The 13,430-nt window shown below is 35.1% G+C and overlaps 1 protein-coding gene across 1 annotated transcript; it reads right to left on the bottom strand.

Moving 5' to 3' along the window:
* Positions 1-11,421: 11,421 nt before the first annotated feature.
* Positions 11,422-12,478, bottom strand: LOC139193457 (uncharacterized). Its single transcript, XM_070816481.1, has 3 exons — positions 12,136-12,478; positions 11,877-12,027; positions 11,422-11,752 (listed from the first exon to the last, which is right to left on the bottom strand). The coding sequence occupies exons 1-3, from the start codon at positions 12,476-12,478 to the stop codon at positions 11,422-11,424; spliced, it is 825 nt and encodes a 274-aa protein (XP_070672582.1).
* Between the last annotated feature and the right edge of the window lie 952 nt (positions 12,479-13,430).

The raw sequence follows: 13,430 nt of genomic DNA, 5'->3' as shown, positions 1-13,430 counted from the left end.
AGACAGACAAAACATGTTACGTCTTCCAGAAACATCATTTGATATTAAAAAATGATAAATCCATGAGCCACCTTCTCTTCACGCATGGTTCCCCTCCTTCCCATCTCTCTCTCACACATACGTGGCACCCCATCAATTTTCTTTTCTTTAAAATATTTTCCTTTTCCATTTTTAAAAATAAAATTTTATAATTCATTCTTCCCACTGAAATTCTTTATTTATTTGATGTTATTGTTTGTTTTTTTTCTCTTTCTCACACCTTGTTTTGTAGTTGGTTTGCGAATTTAGTCGAATTAGCCGAAGTATTATGACTCCCTCTTTAATACTTGAGTTTGAATATTCTTTTATCGTTTTACGTAATTTTGAAGTTTAGAGTTAGTCCACTCATTCAATTGAGGAATATAAATAATATCGTTTTAAGAGGAAAAAAAAAATCATCACAAAAACTCATTAAAATTTAGGGCTATTCATTTAAAATTAAGAAAGTATTCTCATGAGAATTTTATTTGCATATTTTTTCTCTTTTTATTTTTATTTTGTTTTTTATCTTCATGTACTGATTTGTCTACATCAATTGAGCAATTCCTCTATTACTTCCAAAAGAAAAAAGAAAAAAAAAAAAAAACAAAAGAGGCAAAGTTGAAGTCGTGTCACTTGGAAGAAGGGAGAACAGAATATTCAAAGTGACACAAGAAATTCTAGAGTCTAGACATTTCTACTTATAACTCGTAAGATGAATTTTCTTGGTTCCCCGAATGTTCCTTGAAGAAATTTGCTTCACTTTATTTTCTTCAAGCCCTATTTTGTTTCTAATTTTTTTTTTACTTCTTTTTTGTAAATATGGTTAAGCATTTTTCTTTTGTATGGATATCATAAAAGCAAGAATGAAGAGTGAGAATTCAAGAAAATGACTTTAAGATTGTCAGAAACACAAGTCACGTGTTGTACTATTTCACGCGTTATAATAAGAATAAACAACATGATTAATATGTCTCATTTTTTATGCATAATAAAATCAATACATATATTATGATTTGAGTGAAATAATAAAGTCATGTAACCGTGTTCTAGGCGCACTAAAAATTTACTCGAAACTTCTATAATTCAAATAAAATATACTTATTAAAACCATCTTCCTTTGGACAAATTCAAGAGGATTTGGATCTATTGGCTTCCGGATCTATTGGCATTCCGATCGTTGTTTGAGAACATTGTGTTTACCATTGTCTAAAGTTGAATGGAACTTATATCTTCAACCCCAACTTGAAATATTCAATGATCTACTATTTAAAAATTCATTGTTTTGAGGGAAAAAATGATTTAGTTTAAGATCAATATATTCTTTAGTACTTAGGAATATATCAAGAGTTATTTTTGGTTTTAGGCTAGATCAATGAGTTTTTATTAATTAATTAGGTCTAGGTAAGGAAATTGTCGCATGAATTTTTTTTTATCTTTCAAGGAACTAACTGGTGGTTTTGCCACAATAGTCCACCCTTTTAAGGGTCGGGAAGACTCACAAGAGCATTTAAGCCTCCTTCTAGCCACCAACGTGTGGTTCACCAGTGCTATAAATCGAACCTAAGACATGTCATGTGAAATACGAGCTTGAAATTCATCCTCAACCATTGAGCCATCTTGTGATGGTTAAATTTCACATGAATTTCAAGGCAATCTAAATTGTCTGAGACTTAAAATCAAACGTTAATGTCAATCAAGCACACTAAGCTTGTAGAAAAGACCTACTTTTTGGGCCAAAGGAAAAATCTTTTAAGTTAAAAAACAAGTAGATACTGATATTGTTCTTTCTACAAGAACAAGATGTGATATTGATACTGATATGGCAACTAAATTTTGTTCTGAGATCGAAATTGTAACTAATTAGTTGGTTGTAACTAATTAGTTGGTGTTGTGATGAAAATTTGATAAAACAAGTGAATCACGTAACCTGTTAATGTGAATTTGCGTCTACGACGTCCATATTCCAACCAGCCATTTTTAGCAATACTTTTTAGTCAAAATAGTTCTTGAAATTTATATAACTCATCACTTTAATCTCTGAGATTTGAAATTAATAGAAGTGATCATTGAATTTATCCACCATCAATCATTTTGGTCATTCCTTGAAAAATTATGTTAAATAAGAACCAAATGACAAAAATACCTTAATTTAATAAAAAATGGGCCAAAATGATTTGACAAAAATTCGGGTATTTTTGTCATTTTAAACTTATTTAATAGAGATTTTTCAAGGAATGACCAAAATGATTGATGACCGACAAACTCAAGGACCACTTCTATTGATTTCAAATCTTAATGATCAAAATGAGAAGTTATGCAAATCTCATAAACCATTTTAATTAAAAAGTCTTTTAGCAACGTCACCCACCTCCAATTTTTCTGCCATTACTATACATGTTTTCTTTTGGCCGGTACCACTCATGGACTATATATTATTTAAATTCAAGTTTTTATTCGTTTCGGCATTACTTATTCTTCATTCACAAGAATTCCATATCGTAAGCCCTTTACTTTTGTAGTTGCATTGGTGGAGCCACGTTCATGGTTACGGTGGCCTATAGCATACGGAGGATTTGAGTTCTTTATTATTAAATATACTAATTAGTTAGGCTATTATATAATTTTTGGGTAATGCTAATGAGATTAAATTTTGTAAACTTTGTGGATGTTGATAATTGGATTATTACATGGTGTTGACTAATGTGCTTATTAATTATTGATGATACATCATTTGATTTTTAAATTTGATTTAAATATTTGGTTTTCCTAGCATTATCCATATTTTTTTGAGAACTTTAACGAAAAGCTCCTGGTACTGTTCACTTTAACGAAAAACCATATTTTTACACTAAAAAGTCAATCCTAGTACTATTCAATTTACCCTTTATTTTGTCCTTATCGTTAAAACTTAAAGTTTTCAAGTCATTTTCATTAGTTTTCCTTATTTTTTATGAGTAATGCTAGGTAGGCTACTATATAATTTTTGGGTAACGCTAAGGAGACTAAATTTTGTAAACTTTGTGGATGTTGATGATTGGATTATTACTTAATGATAATTAGCGTGCTTATTTCCTATTAATGACGCATAATTTGGTATTTGGTTTTCCTAGTATTATCCATAATTGTATGAGTAATGCTAGGTAGACTAAATTTGTAAATTAAATGATATGTCACCAATGAGAAATAAGCATGTTAATCAACACTTAAGTAATAATCCAATCATCAATTTTCATGTAATTTAGTTTACAAAATTTAATTTACACATTTAGTCTTCCTAACATTACCCTTTAATTGTCCTACCTCGCCAAACTAATGAAAAGTCTGGATCCTAAGTTTGCTTTTAGAGTATATAAAACAATAAAAGTATTTTAAATGCTAAAAAACTAATCATTTTAGCCAAAACTAAAAATTTATAGTATTAAATTAAAAACTTTAATGTCATTACTGCCATACACTAGTAGACTGTAGTCTTTCACCACTCAAAGAATAAACTTCAATGTTGCCTACGCCCCTTGCTGAAAATGTTAATTTAGATGAAATAGCAAAGGATATCAATTCCATTAAGAATTAAAGGGCACAACTTGATAGATATTTCTTCTTTTTACTTGTTAAGCTGTTATGAACAAGATTGATGCTATATGTTTTCTTCCTATTACAAGTTGCAACTTTAATTTTAGGTTAGCCCATCTACCCACTAAAAAATACCTAACTCTGCCAAATAGTTGATAAACTAAAAGAATTTAGTTGTATGAATCGCCAATGGTAACACAAAATTGCTTCGAACGATTAGAGATTCATGCATATTTAGCAACTACAAAAGTAAAATCAAAGAAAATTGAATCCTGCAATTCGCATGAATAAACTATAATACTCCGTAGAATAATAATTAAATCGAACTTGACTTCTGTTAGTATCAATCACCGAGGAACAAGGAAAATTGCATATAAAAAATAATACCATACGTATACAAAGGAGTTTCTCGTATTTGTACAGTGGTATGTCATCCTTCCCCACCCCCCGCCCCCATGACAAAACAAATAAATAAATAAATAAATAAACAACCCATCAAATTCCCAACGGCCAAGACCAACCTATAGGGTTAGGGAAGAACGATAAACACGAAGAGTAGGAAGAAGAATTATATATAAAAGTATTTTTATGATTATAAAAGTGCTCCCAATTGAACAACTGCCGTCCATTGACTCCATACCTATGGGTTTTGACAACAGCAGTCTAGTTGGAGTAAATGTATAAATATAGAGAATAAATTAAAGAATGATTTTGAGATATAATTTGAATCATTTTTTAAAAGTGATATTTGTCCTCACTCGAATAAGTTTGTTAAAGGATTCTTAGCAAATTACTTATAGAATACAACAAAGTATAGAATATTTGATTAACAAAACCAAATTATATTCCCTTAGAAATAATTAGAAAGAAATTGTATGAATATAATGAAGAGAGAAGAGAACAAGGAATATAGAAACAAATTTCTGAAATTGTGTGTGAAATATTATGCCACAATAGATATTTATAGACATTAAAGCACCCGTTCATTGAGTCCTTTCATTTTAGTTGAAGATATACAACCCTTCTTAATAGTGTTGACCCAAAAAACATATCTTCTATTTAGAATTTCCATAAAATAAATATTGACTGATTACATCTTTTAATTCTACTCATACAAGAGTAATGTTATTCATAACATGTTTTTATACAACATTTCTATACCACCTTAGGTGGCATCTGATGTGGACAGCCACATCATTCAAAAATTTGCAAAACTCAAGGAAATGAAGGAGAAAGAGTCATGTATACCACAATGATCATTTAATTAACTAGTTTTTCTTAATTATTAGTTTATTAAATATTGAACTAAATTTAAAAATCTGATTAATTCAAATGATGTGGCTGTCCACTTTAAATGCCATCAAATGTCACCTAAGATTGTATGAAAATGTGGTATAAAAATATTGTATGAATAGCATTACTCCTCATACAATTTGAATAAGTATCATTTCTTATAACCAAAAGTTGCAGTTTAACCAAAAGGTACAAGATTGAATTAAATCCAACCTTTCTATACATATGTTGCCGCACACATGCTGCGGATCGCAGCAGCACCAGGTCATATATATATAAGGAAAACTAATAAAAATGACTTGAAAACGTTGAGTTTTATTGATAAAGACAAAATAAAGCGTAAAGTGAATAGTACCATGATTGACTTTTTAGTGTAAAAATATGATTTTTTATTAAAGTGAACAGTACCTAGAGCTTTTCGTTAAAGTTCTCATATATATATATATATATTATATATATTAATTATTAAAATCTCTAATAAAATACACAGTACAACCAACCATGTCGAGGAATTATTTCTGCATGAATCGCAAAAAATAAACCACAAAACAGATATAATATAAAGCACGACTGGGTATTTGGGACAATGCCTTTTTCCCTATGCAAAATAAATTAAGAAATAAAGTCCAATAATTGTATTGCTTCTGCTTGCAGTGCTCATCCCCAGAAGAAAGCATCAAATAAGACGGCAAGTGATCGTTTATCGCATTTAGAAGGAAAAACAAATCGAATAATTTTGCGAACTCTAGTTGACACTTACCATGAGTTTTTTTAGTAGTTGACCAAGTATTGTTAAGTGTATAATGTCATCGGGGAAGGAAGTCAATGCTTTTATAGCGACGTTTCTGTTATATCAAAATCATTAAAAAAAAAATACGTTAGGACCTCGTGATATTTTGTTTTGGTTTTTCTTTGTGTTTACTTCCGATTGTTTACCCAAAAAAACATAAACGTTAATCACTAAATAATGTCACATTTTTGGCATGAAAACAATACATGTAACCCTAAGTTATCCTGGAGTATAAACTCTATCTTTAGAGTGAGGAGAGAGAGATGCAAGGGTGCAAGTATAATCATACTGACAATTAGGGTTGAAGGTTAGGGTTAGGGATGGGCAAATACCCATCGGTTATGGGTAACTGCGGTTACCCGTCCATTTAAATTTTACGGTTACGGTTATGGGTAACTGTTTAGATAAATAAACGGTTATGGGTATAACCGTTTACCTTTAAAATTTAAATGGGTGGTTATGGGTATTAACCATGGTTATAAACGGGTAACCGTTTACCCATTTATTTTATATATGTAAAATTAATACAAACCATGTTCTCTATCAGACAAAACTTAGATCAATGTTATTGACTATAGTGCATGATTTCTATATATAGCTAATATAATATAGTTTTCCTTAACCACTTTAAATTTCATGGTCCATTATATATATTATGTTAATACCTTACATTCCGAGTTAAATAACCCAAGAATATTGTCTTTTAATAATTTTCGTAACCCAATAATACTTAGCAAATTTTATATTACCTTCATTGTTAACAATTAAAAATATCGTCAATAAATTATTATTTCAATTATTGGAATGGTATAAAGATTTAAAAAATTAAAATGCGGAAATGTATGATGAATGTACCTATAACGGTGTTTAATTGTTAGAAAAAGAAAATTATGACAATTTTTTTTTTTAATTTTCAAGTTGTTAAAAAAACACGTAGACGGGTGAAAAAGGAGTAAATGGTAAAAAAGAAAGGATAAACGGGTTAAAAAAGGATAAATGTGTAAACAGGTACTAAACGGTTACGGTTAAATGGGTACACGGTTATGGGTATGATTAACCGTTTATAAACGGTTATGGGTAAACGGTTATGTGGGTATAAGAATAAACGGTTATGGATAAATAACCACGGTTACCCGTCCACCATAACCATTGCCCATCCCTAGTTAGGGTTTATAAAAACCATATCACCTCTGTTTAGCAAGCTCTTGAGCCTTGAAGGTTAGGATAATTGAATCAATTTTATTTATTTACTTTGGTAAGGATGGAATCAATTCTTTAATTAATGGGGGTATAGATCAAGGAATAAAAGATAAGTTTTTTTTGTTTTAATTTCATTTAATTTTTTTTCATGAATATTTAATTACATACCTAGGTAACAATAGTTAATTAAATAAACACATGACACGACTTTGGAGGGGAACGATTAAGAGGGTAAATTAGATTCTTTATTTGGATGACCTGTTGAAATGCGTTGGCAGAGAGGCATAATTTGGAGCGACGACAGATTCGGGTTGTGAATTAGTGTGAACTATGTGGTGCACCTAACGAAACCGAGGCTCACATGTTCTTTGGGTGTGAATTTAGTCGTGCTTTCTAGTTTGGGACATCTTTGCAAATTCATATGGCGTTTATGGGGGCGAATGATTTTATGGAAGGTTGGTAGAGTGATTGGATAAGGCGGTGGATGTAGAGTAGCAGGTGGCGTTTGGTTTATGGCGAATTTGGAAGTGTAGGAATGAAGCTATATTCAATGGAAATAGAATCCTACCCCATGTTGCAATTGATTTATGGCAGCAGCAGGTCAGCGAGTTCAAGAAGGCTATGGTAAATTAGATTCTTTATTTGGATGATCTGTCGAAAGGCGTTGGCAGTGAGGCATAATTTGGAGCGACGACAGATTCGGGTTGTGAATAAGTGTGAACTATGTGGTGCACCTAACGAAACCGAGGCTCACATGTTCTTTGGGTGTGAATTTAGTCGTGCTTTCTAGTTTGGGACGTCTTTGCAAATTCATATGGCGTATATGGGGGCGAATGATTTTATGGAAGGTTCGTAGAGCGATTGGATAAAGAGGTGGATGTAGAGTAGCAGGTGGCGTTTGGTTTATGGCGAATTTGGAAGTGTAGGAATGAAGTTATATTCAATTGAAATAGAATCATACCCCATGTTGCAATTGATTTATGGCAGCAACAGGTCAATGAGTTTAATGAGGCTATGGTAGTGGAGGTAGGGGAGAGGCAAAAGAGTAGGGACCCAAAGGTGGGTAGTAGTGAGACGAATGAGGTTGGGGTGATGGATTCACATTGATGAAACCCCTCTTTGGTACTCTAAAGCTCAACTGTGATGTTGCATGGTGGAAAGCTACGAAGGTGGGTGGTGTGGGTTGGGTGCTCTGGGATTTTGCCAGGATACCAAAGTTTACGGGAGGGGTGGGTGGGGAGTGTTTTGCTGCTGTGATTATGGCGGAGGCTGAAACAATTAGGCAAGGGATGGAGATGATTATTGCTAGTGATGTTATGGAGCCTAGGATTAGGTTGGTGGTGGAATCGGACTCAAAGGGGTTGATCCAGATGATTAACAAGGAGGTCACGACTGATGTGGCACTCAATGTTTGTCTCCAAGATATTTGGATGATGGCGAGCTTGTTCCAGTTGGTGAAGTTTTGCTTTACCCCTCGACAATGCAATCGTCTAGCTCATTTGGTGGCGGCACACGTAGTTAAGCATAACGGGAGATTTGACTAAGATGAATTAGGTCCGAAGTTTCTTTTTAATATTTTAGCAGAAGATGCAAATGTAACTGTTCATATTTAAATTCAATAAATTTCTATCTTTCGACAAAAAAAAAAACTATACATATAGCATAGAGATGATCTAGACACATTGGTTAAGAGCAAGTCAACCGGACACAAATTTGCCCAGCACCCTGTCCAAAAATCAGGCCAGGACCTTGTCAATTTGCACCAGCCCGCAAAACAGCCTGGCACCCAGACCAGCACATTTCAGACAGACCCAAAGGCTGACCTATTTGGCTGGCGCGTGCAGCACACTCGTGACTGAGCATGAGTAGGAGACAAGGGTGCAGGAGGCAGTGTCACATCCCGGCCCGGGGCGGACCACATCTTGGGCCCGATCCACCACCGTAGCACGATATTGTCCACTTTGGGCTTACCATTCTTTCACGGTTTTGTTTTTGGGAACTCACGAGTAACTTCCTAGTGGGTCACCCATCCTGGGAGTGACCTGACCTCCTTCTCGCTTAACTTCGGAGTTCCTACGGAACCCGAAGCCAGTGAGCTCCCAAAAGGCCTCGTGCTAGGTAGGGATGAGAATATACATTTAAGGATCACTCCCCTGGGCGATGTGGGATGTTACAATCCACCCCCCTTAGGGGCCCGACGTCCTCGTCGGCACACTCGCGGCCAGGGTTATGCTCTGATACCAATTGTCACATCCCGACCCGGGGCGGACCACATCTCGGGCCCGATCCACCACCGTAGCACGATATTGTCCGCTTTTGGCTTACCATTCCCTCACGGTTTTATTTTTGGGAACTCACGAGCAACTTCTCAGTGGGTCACCCATTCTGGGAGTGACCTGACCTCTTTCTCGCTTAACTTCAGAGTTCCTACGGAACCCAAAGCCAGTGAGCTCCCAAAAGGCCTCGTGCTAGGTATGGATGGGAATATACATTTAAGGATCACTCCCCTAGGCGATGTGGGATGTTACAGGCAGGGCCCGCTTGTCAGCCCACTTGTGTTCACCCGGATTAGAGGTACGTGGCCCTCCTTAGTGCCGTTGGATTTCCAACAGTAAAAAAAATTTAAATTTGACTTTTAAAATGGACCGTCCAATCACAGATTAACGGTCCACGTTTTTTTCACAAAAAATAAAAAATAAATAAAAAAAAGGCCCAACGGTCAGAAATATGACCGTTGGCCATGTGGCAACTCCTTGGCTCTTCGATTTGAATATTTTTCAAATCTAACGGTCCAGATTAATTAACTATATTAAAAATTATTAAAAATTATGAAAAAATACTGAAAAATTATTAAAAAATACATAATTTTTTTTAAATATAGAAAATTTTAAAAAGTTAATTTTTTTCTATAAATACCTAACCCTCATCTTACACCTTACACCACATTTCAATATTTTCTACACTTTCTATACTATCCACATTTCAATATTTTCTACACTTTAAGAGAAAAAAATGTCTTCGTGGAAACTCATTGAAGATGTTACGTTGTGTGAATGTTGGGTTCACATTACTCATGACCCGATTACGGGTAATGAGATGGATAAGCGAGAAATGTGGAGTAAAATTACGAAAGCGTTTTGCGATGTACATGGAAAAGACGTCAGAACTAGTCAAGGTCAACTCAACGCATCCTTTACTTGTTGGAAAAACGCCATCTCATGGTTCCGGTAACTTGTGTAGTGGGACAAGTTTAGCGGATCAGGTGACAATATTTTTATTTATTTATATGCATTCCACCCACATCAATATTTTAATTTATTTAATTTCGTATGTAATTTTTATGTTATTTCGTATGTAATTTTTATATGCATTCCACCCGCATCAAAATTTTAATTTATTTAATTTCTTATGTAATTTTTATTTAATTTCTTATGTCATTTTTATGTAATTTATATGCATTCCACCCGCATCAATATTTTTATTTATTTATTTATTTGTGTTACATCCTCATTTTTTAACACTATCTTATCCCACATTTTTATAGACACGACAAGCTCAATCATTCTACAATTCAAAGAACCAGAACAAATCATTCAACAAATTGGAATGTTGGGAAATTGTCAAAGATTGCCCTAAATACAAAATTGTGGCAGCCAATCTAGAAGTTGTCATGCACAGCATAGGTTTACATAGTGCGCCAGAACCAGACACGGCCGAACAAGAAGCCGACACATTTCAAGACACGGAATGGACGCCTGAACAAGTGCCTGAGACCCAACCGACTCGTCAGTCCTTCAGGCCTCAAGGTAAAAAGGCATCTAAGAAAAAAGGAAGTTCTTCCAAAAATGACTACACTAAATATATGGAGGAACTTGCTCGCCAAGGTGAACTAAACATGGCACAGGAAAAGGCTAGAGATGAGGAAAAAGTTGCTGCTATGGCAGCAATAATAGCAGCTAATGAGGCCCATGATGCAGCGGCTGGGAGACAAAGAGAAATAGTTAATCGAGAGAACGAGCTGGTTAGACAAGCACTTCATCGAGAAAATGAAATACTTAGAGAAGAAAGGATGGCTCAAGCAGATTGTGACACTATGAGCAAGTCTCTAGTAGGAATGTCTCCAAATTCAAAATATTTTTGGACATCGGAAAAAAGAGATGTCGTGCGAAAGAGGCGTGCAAGAGATGCGGAAACAAGTCAATGGGGTTCTAGCTACATAAATCATAGCAACCAAGATCCTAGCACCACATATCCTAGCTCCAGAGACTTTGTATAATTTTTATGTAATTTCTTTTTTTTTTTTTAGAATTTTATTTAATTTCTTATGTAATTTTTATGTTTTTTCTTATTTATTTTTAAAACTTTATTTATTTTTATTTAGTTTATTATGCAATTTTAATGTAATTATTTATTTATTTTTGTACTTTATTTAAACACATGAAATAAGATTACATAAACTCACCAAATAAACTTAAAAACAAAACACACTACATAGAATTACATACACTTAAAAAAAAAAACTTTATTCTTCAACCACGAGCCTCATTTTAATTATCTTCACCTTCATGCAATCCCCACTGGTGTTTAATCAAGTCATTCTGGCGGGTTACGTGCCAGTATGGCTCTTGTATATCAATGTACCGCTGAACGATCAATTCATTGTAACGTCCATCACGTTCCAACGACTCGTGTTGCACGGGATCTTCGGTCCGATCATGATCACAATACATACGTGTTTTTGAGTTGTTCATCGGATTCGGCTCATATTCATTGACGACACCATAATCATACTCATCTTCAACAATCATGTTGTGGAGAATAATACACATCATCATGATGGATCGAAGAGCCTCGACATCAAACATTCTAGCTGCAGCCCTGACAATCACCCAACGAGCTTGCAGGATACCAAAACAGCGCTCGACATCCTTGCTACACCCTTCTTGACATTTTGCAAAGTGTTTTTCCTTTTGTCTGTGGATGTGGCACTGTTTTGACAAACGTTGACCACTTTAGGTAAATGCCATTTGCAAGGTAGTATGATCCCTCGTATTGGGTACCATTAACCCAATATGTGCATCTCGACGATTTTCCTTGCAGCAGTTCGTCGAACACTAGGGATTGGGCAAGGACATTTAGGTCATTCTGAGCTCCTGTAACACTAAAAAAAGCATGCCAAATCCATGTATCAAATGAAGTCACCGTTTCCAAAATGATGTTTTTGGCTCGTTTTCTGTTGTCATAAGCTTCTTCTCACGCACTTGGACAATTTTTCCAAGTCCAGTGCATGCAGTCGATGCTTCCAATCATGTCAGGGAAGCCTCGCATCTTACCCTTCCTCAAAAGCCTTCGCATGTCCCTTGGCGTGGGTGTCCGGAGGTACTCATTGGTGTATAGGGCTTCAATTGCAGAGCAAAACCGCATCAGGGACTCTAGAACAGTTGTTCTTCCCATCCTCATAATCTCATCCACTTGATCTGCAGATGCTCCATATGCAAGCATTCGCAAGGCAGCCGTAATTTTTTGCTCGGGAATAAGACTTAGAACATGAAAAGCATCATCTTTTTGCACAAAGTATGGATCATGGTTGCAAATAGCACTCATGATTTTGTCGAACAAACTTCGTTGCATTCTAAAAGACGTCTAAAAACATGATCAAGGAATATGCTGTTGGGAATAAAATAATCTTCCAAGAGATCTTTACCTCGTTTTCCCTTTTTTCTATCGAGGTTTGCAGCACGTGTGAGTTTGGCTATCTGACCCACGACTTCCATGACACGACGGGAATGTGAGGCCCTTTACCTTCTATGGTGATCATCCTTATCCTCCTCCATGAAGAAAGCCTCATCTCCACCTCCACCTTCCTTGAGATTGGCCAATTCTGCCTGTTGTGCCAACAACCTTTTCTGTTGCTCCTGCAACTGTTTATACACTCTTCTTGAAGAAGACATTGTAATAAGAACTCAAGGTTTGAAAACGATGAACAAGGATTCTGAGCTAAAAAGAAGGATTGAGCTTGGTGTGAGGATAGATGTAGGGATGTAGGGTTTATATGGACAAAAAAAGAAAGGATGAGGTTCTGGACAATGCCACGTGGCACTACGTGATTGGTTGAAAATCTTATCGAAATCTTGGCTAAATTATTGTAAACCGGAAGTGACACGTGGCGCATCGGGATTGGTCGAAACTTTTATCGGAAATATATCCACAAAATAGTACGTTCGGATAATGACACGTGGTATGACGTGATTGGTTGAAAATCTTATCGAAATCTTGGCTAAATTATTGTAAAACGGAAGTGACACTTGACGCGTCGAGATTGGTTCAAAATCTTAGCAGAAATCTATTCACAGAATAGTACATTCGGATAATCACATGTGGCGTGACGAGATTGGTTAAAAATTATATCCGAAATTAAAACTATTTTTTTTTATTCTTTTAGAAAAAATTTAAAAATATTTTAAATGGGCTGGGGGCCAGCTCATTTTGTAGGGGTGGAGATCGTTTGTGCCAGCGCATTTTTTCACTGGATGCCAGCGCATTTTTTTAGGGGTGG

The sequence above is a fragment of the Malus domestica genome, chromosome 17 (genome assembly GCF_042453785.1).
Source record: "Malus domestica chromosome 17, GDT2T_hap1".
Taxonomy (NCBI): Eukaryota; Viridiplantae; Streptophyta; class Magnoliopsida; order Rosales; family Rosaceae; genus Malus; species Malus domestica.
Note: the sequence above shows the minus strand (reverse complement) of the source record. Positions and strands in the feature narration are given on the sequence as shown.

What these genes read in the sequence shown, in the direction of transcription:
- LOC139193457 (XM_070816481.1), bottom strand. Translation starts at nt 12,478, where the DNA reads ATGAGTGCTATTTGCAACCATGATCCATACTTTGTGCAAAAAGATGAT. An exon ending in GACTTGGAAAAATTGTCCAA is followed by an intron (nt 12,028 to 12,135) that starts GTGCGTGAGAAG and finishes TTAGTGTTACAG; the next exon opens with GAGCTCAGAATGACCTAAAT. An exon ending in ATTTACCTAAAGTGGTCAAC is followed by an intron (nt 11,753 to 11,876) that starts GTTTGTCAAAAC and finishes GGTGATTGTCAG; the next exon opens with GGCTGCAGCTAGAATGTTTG.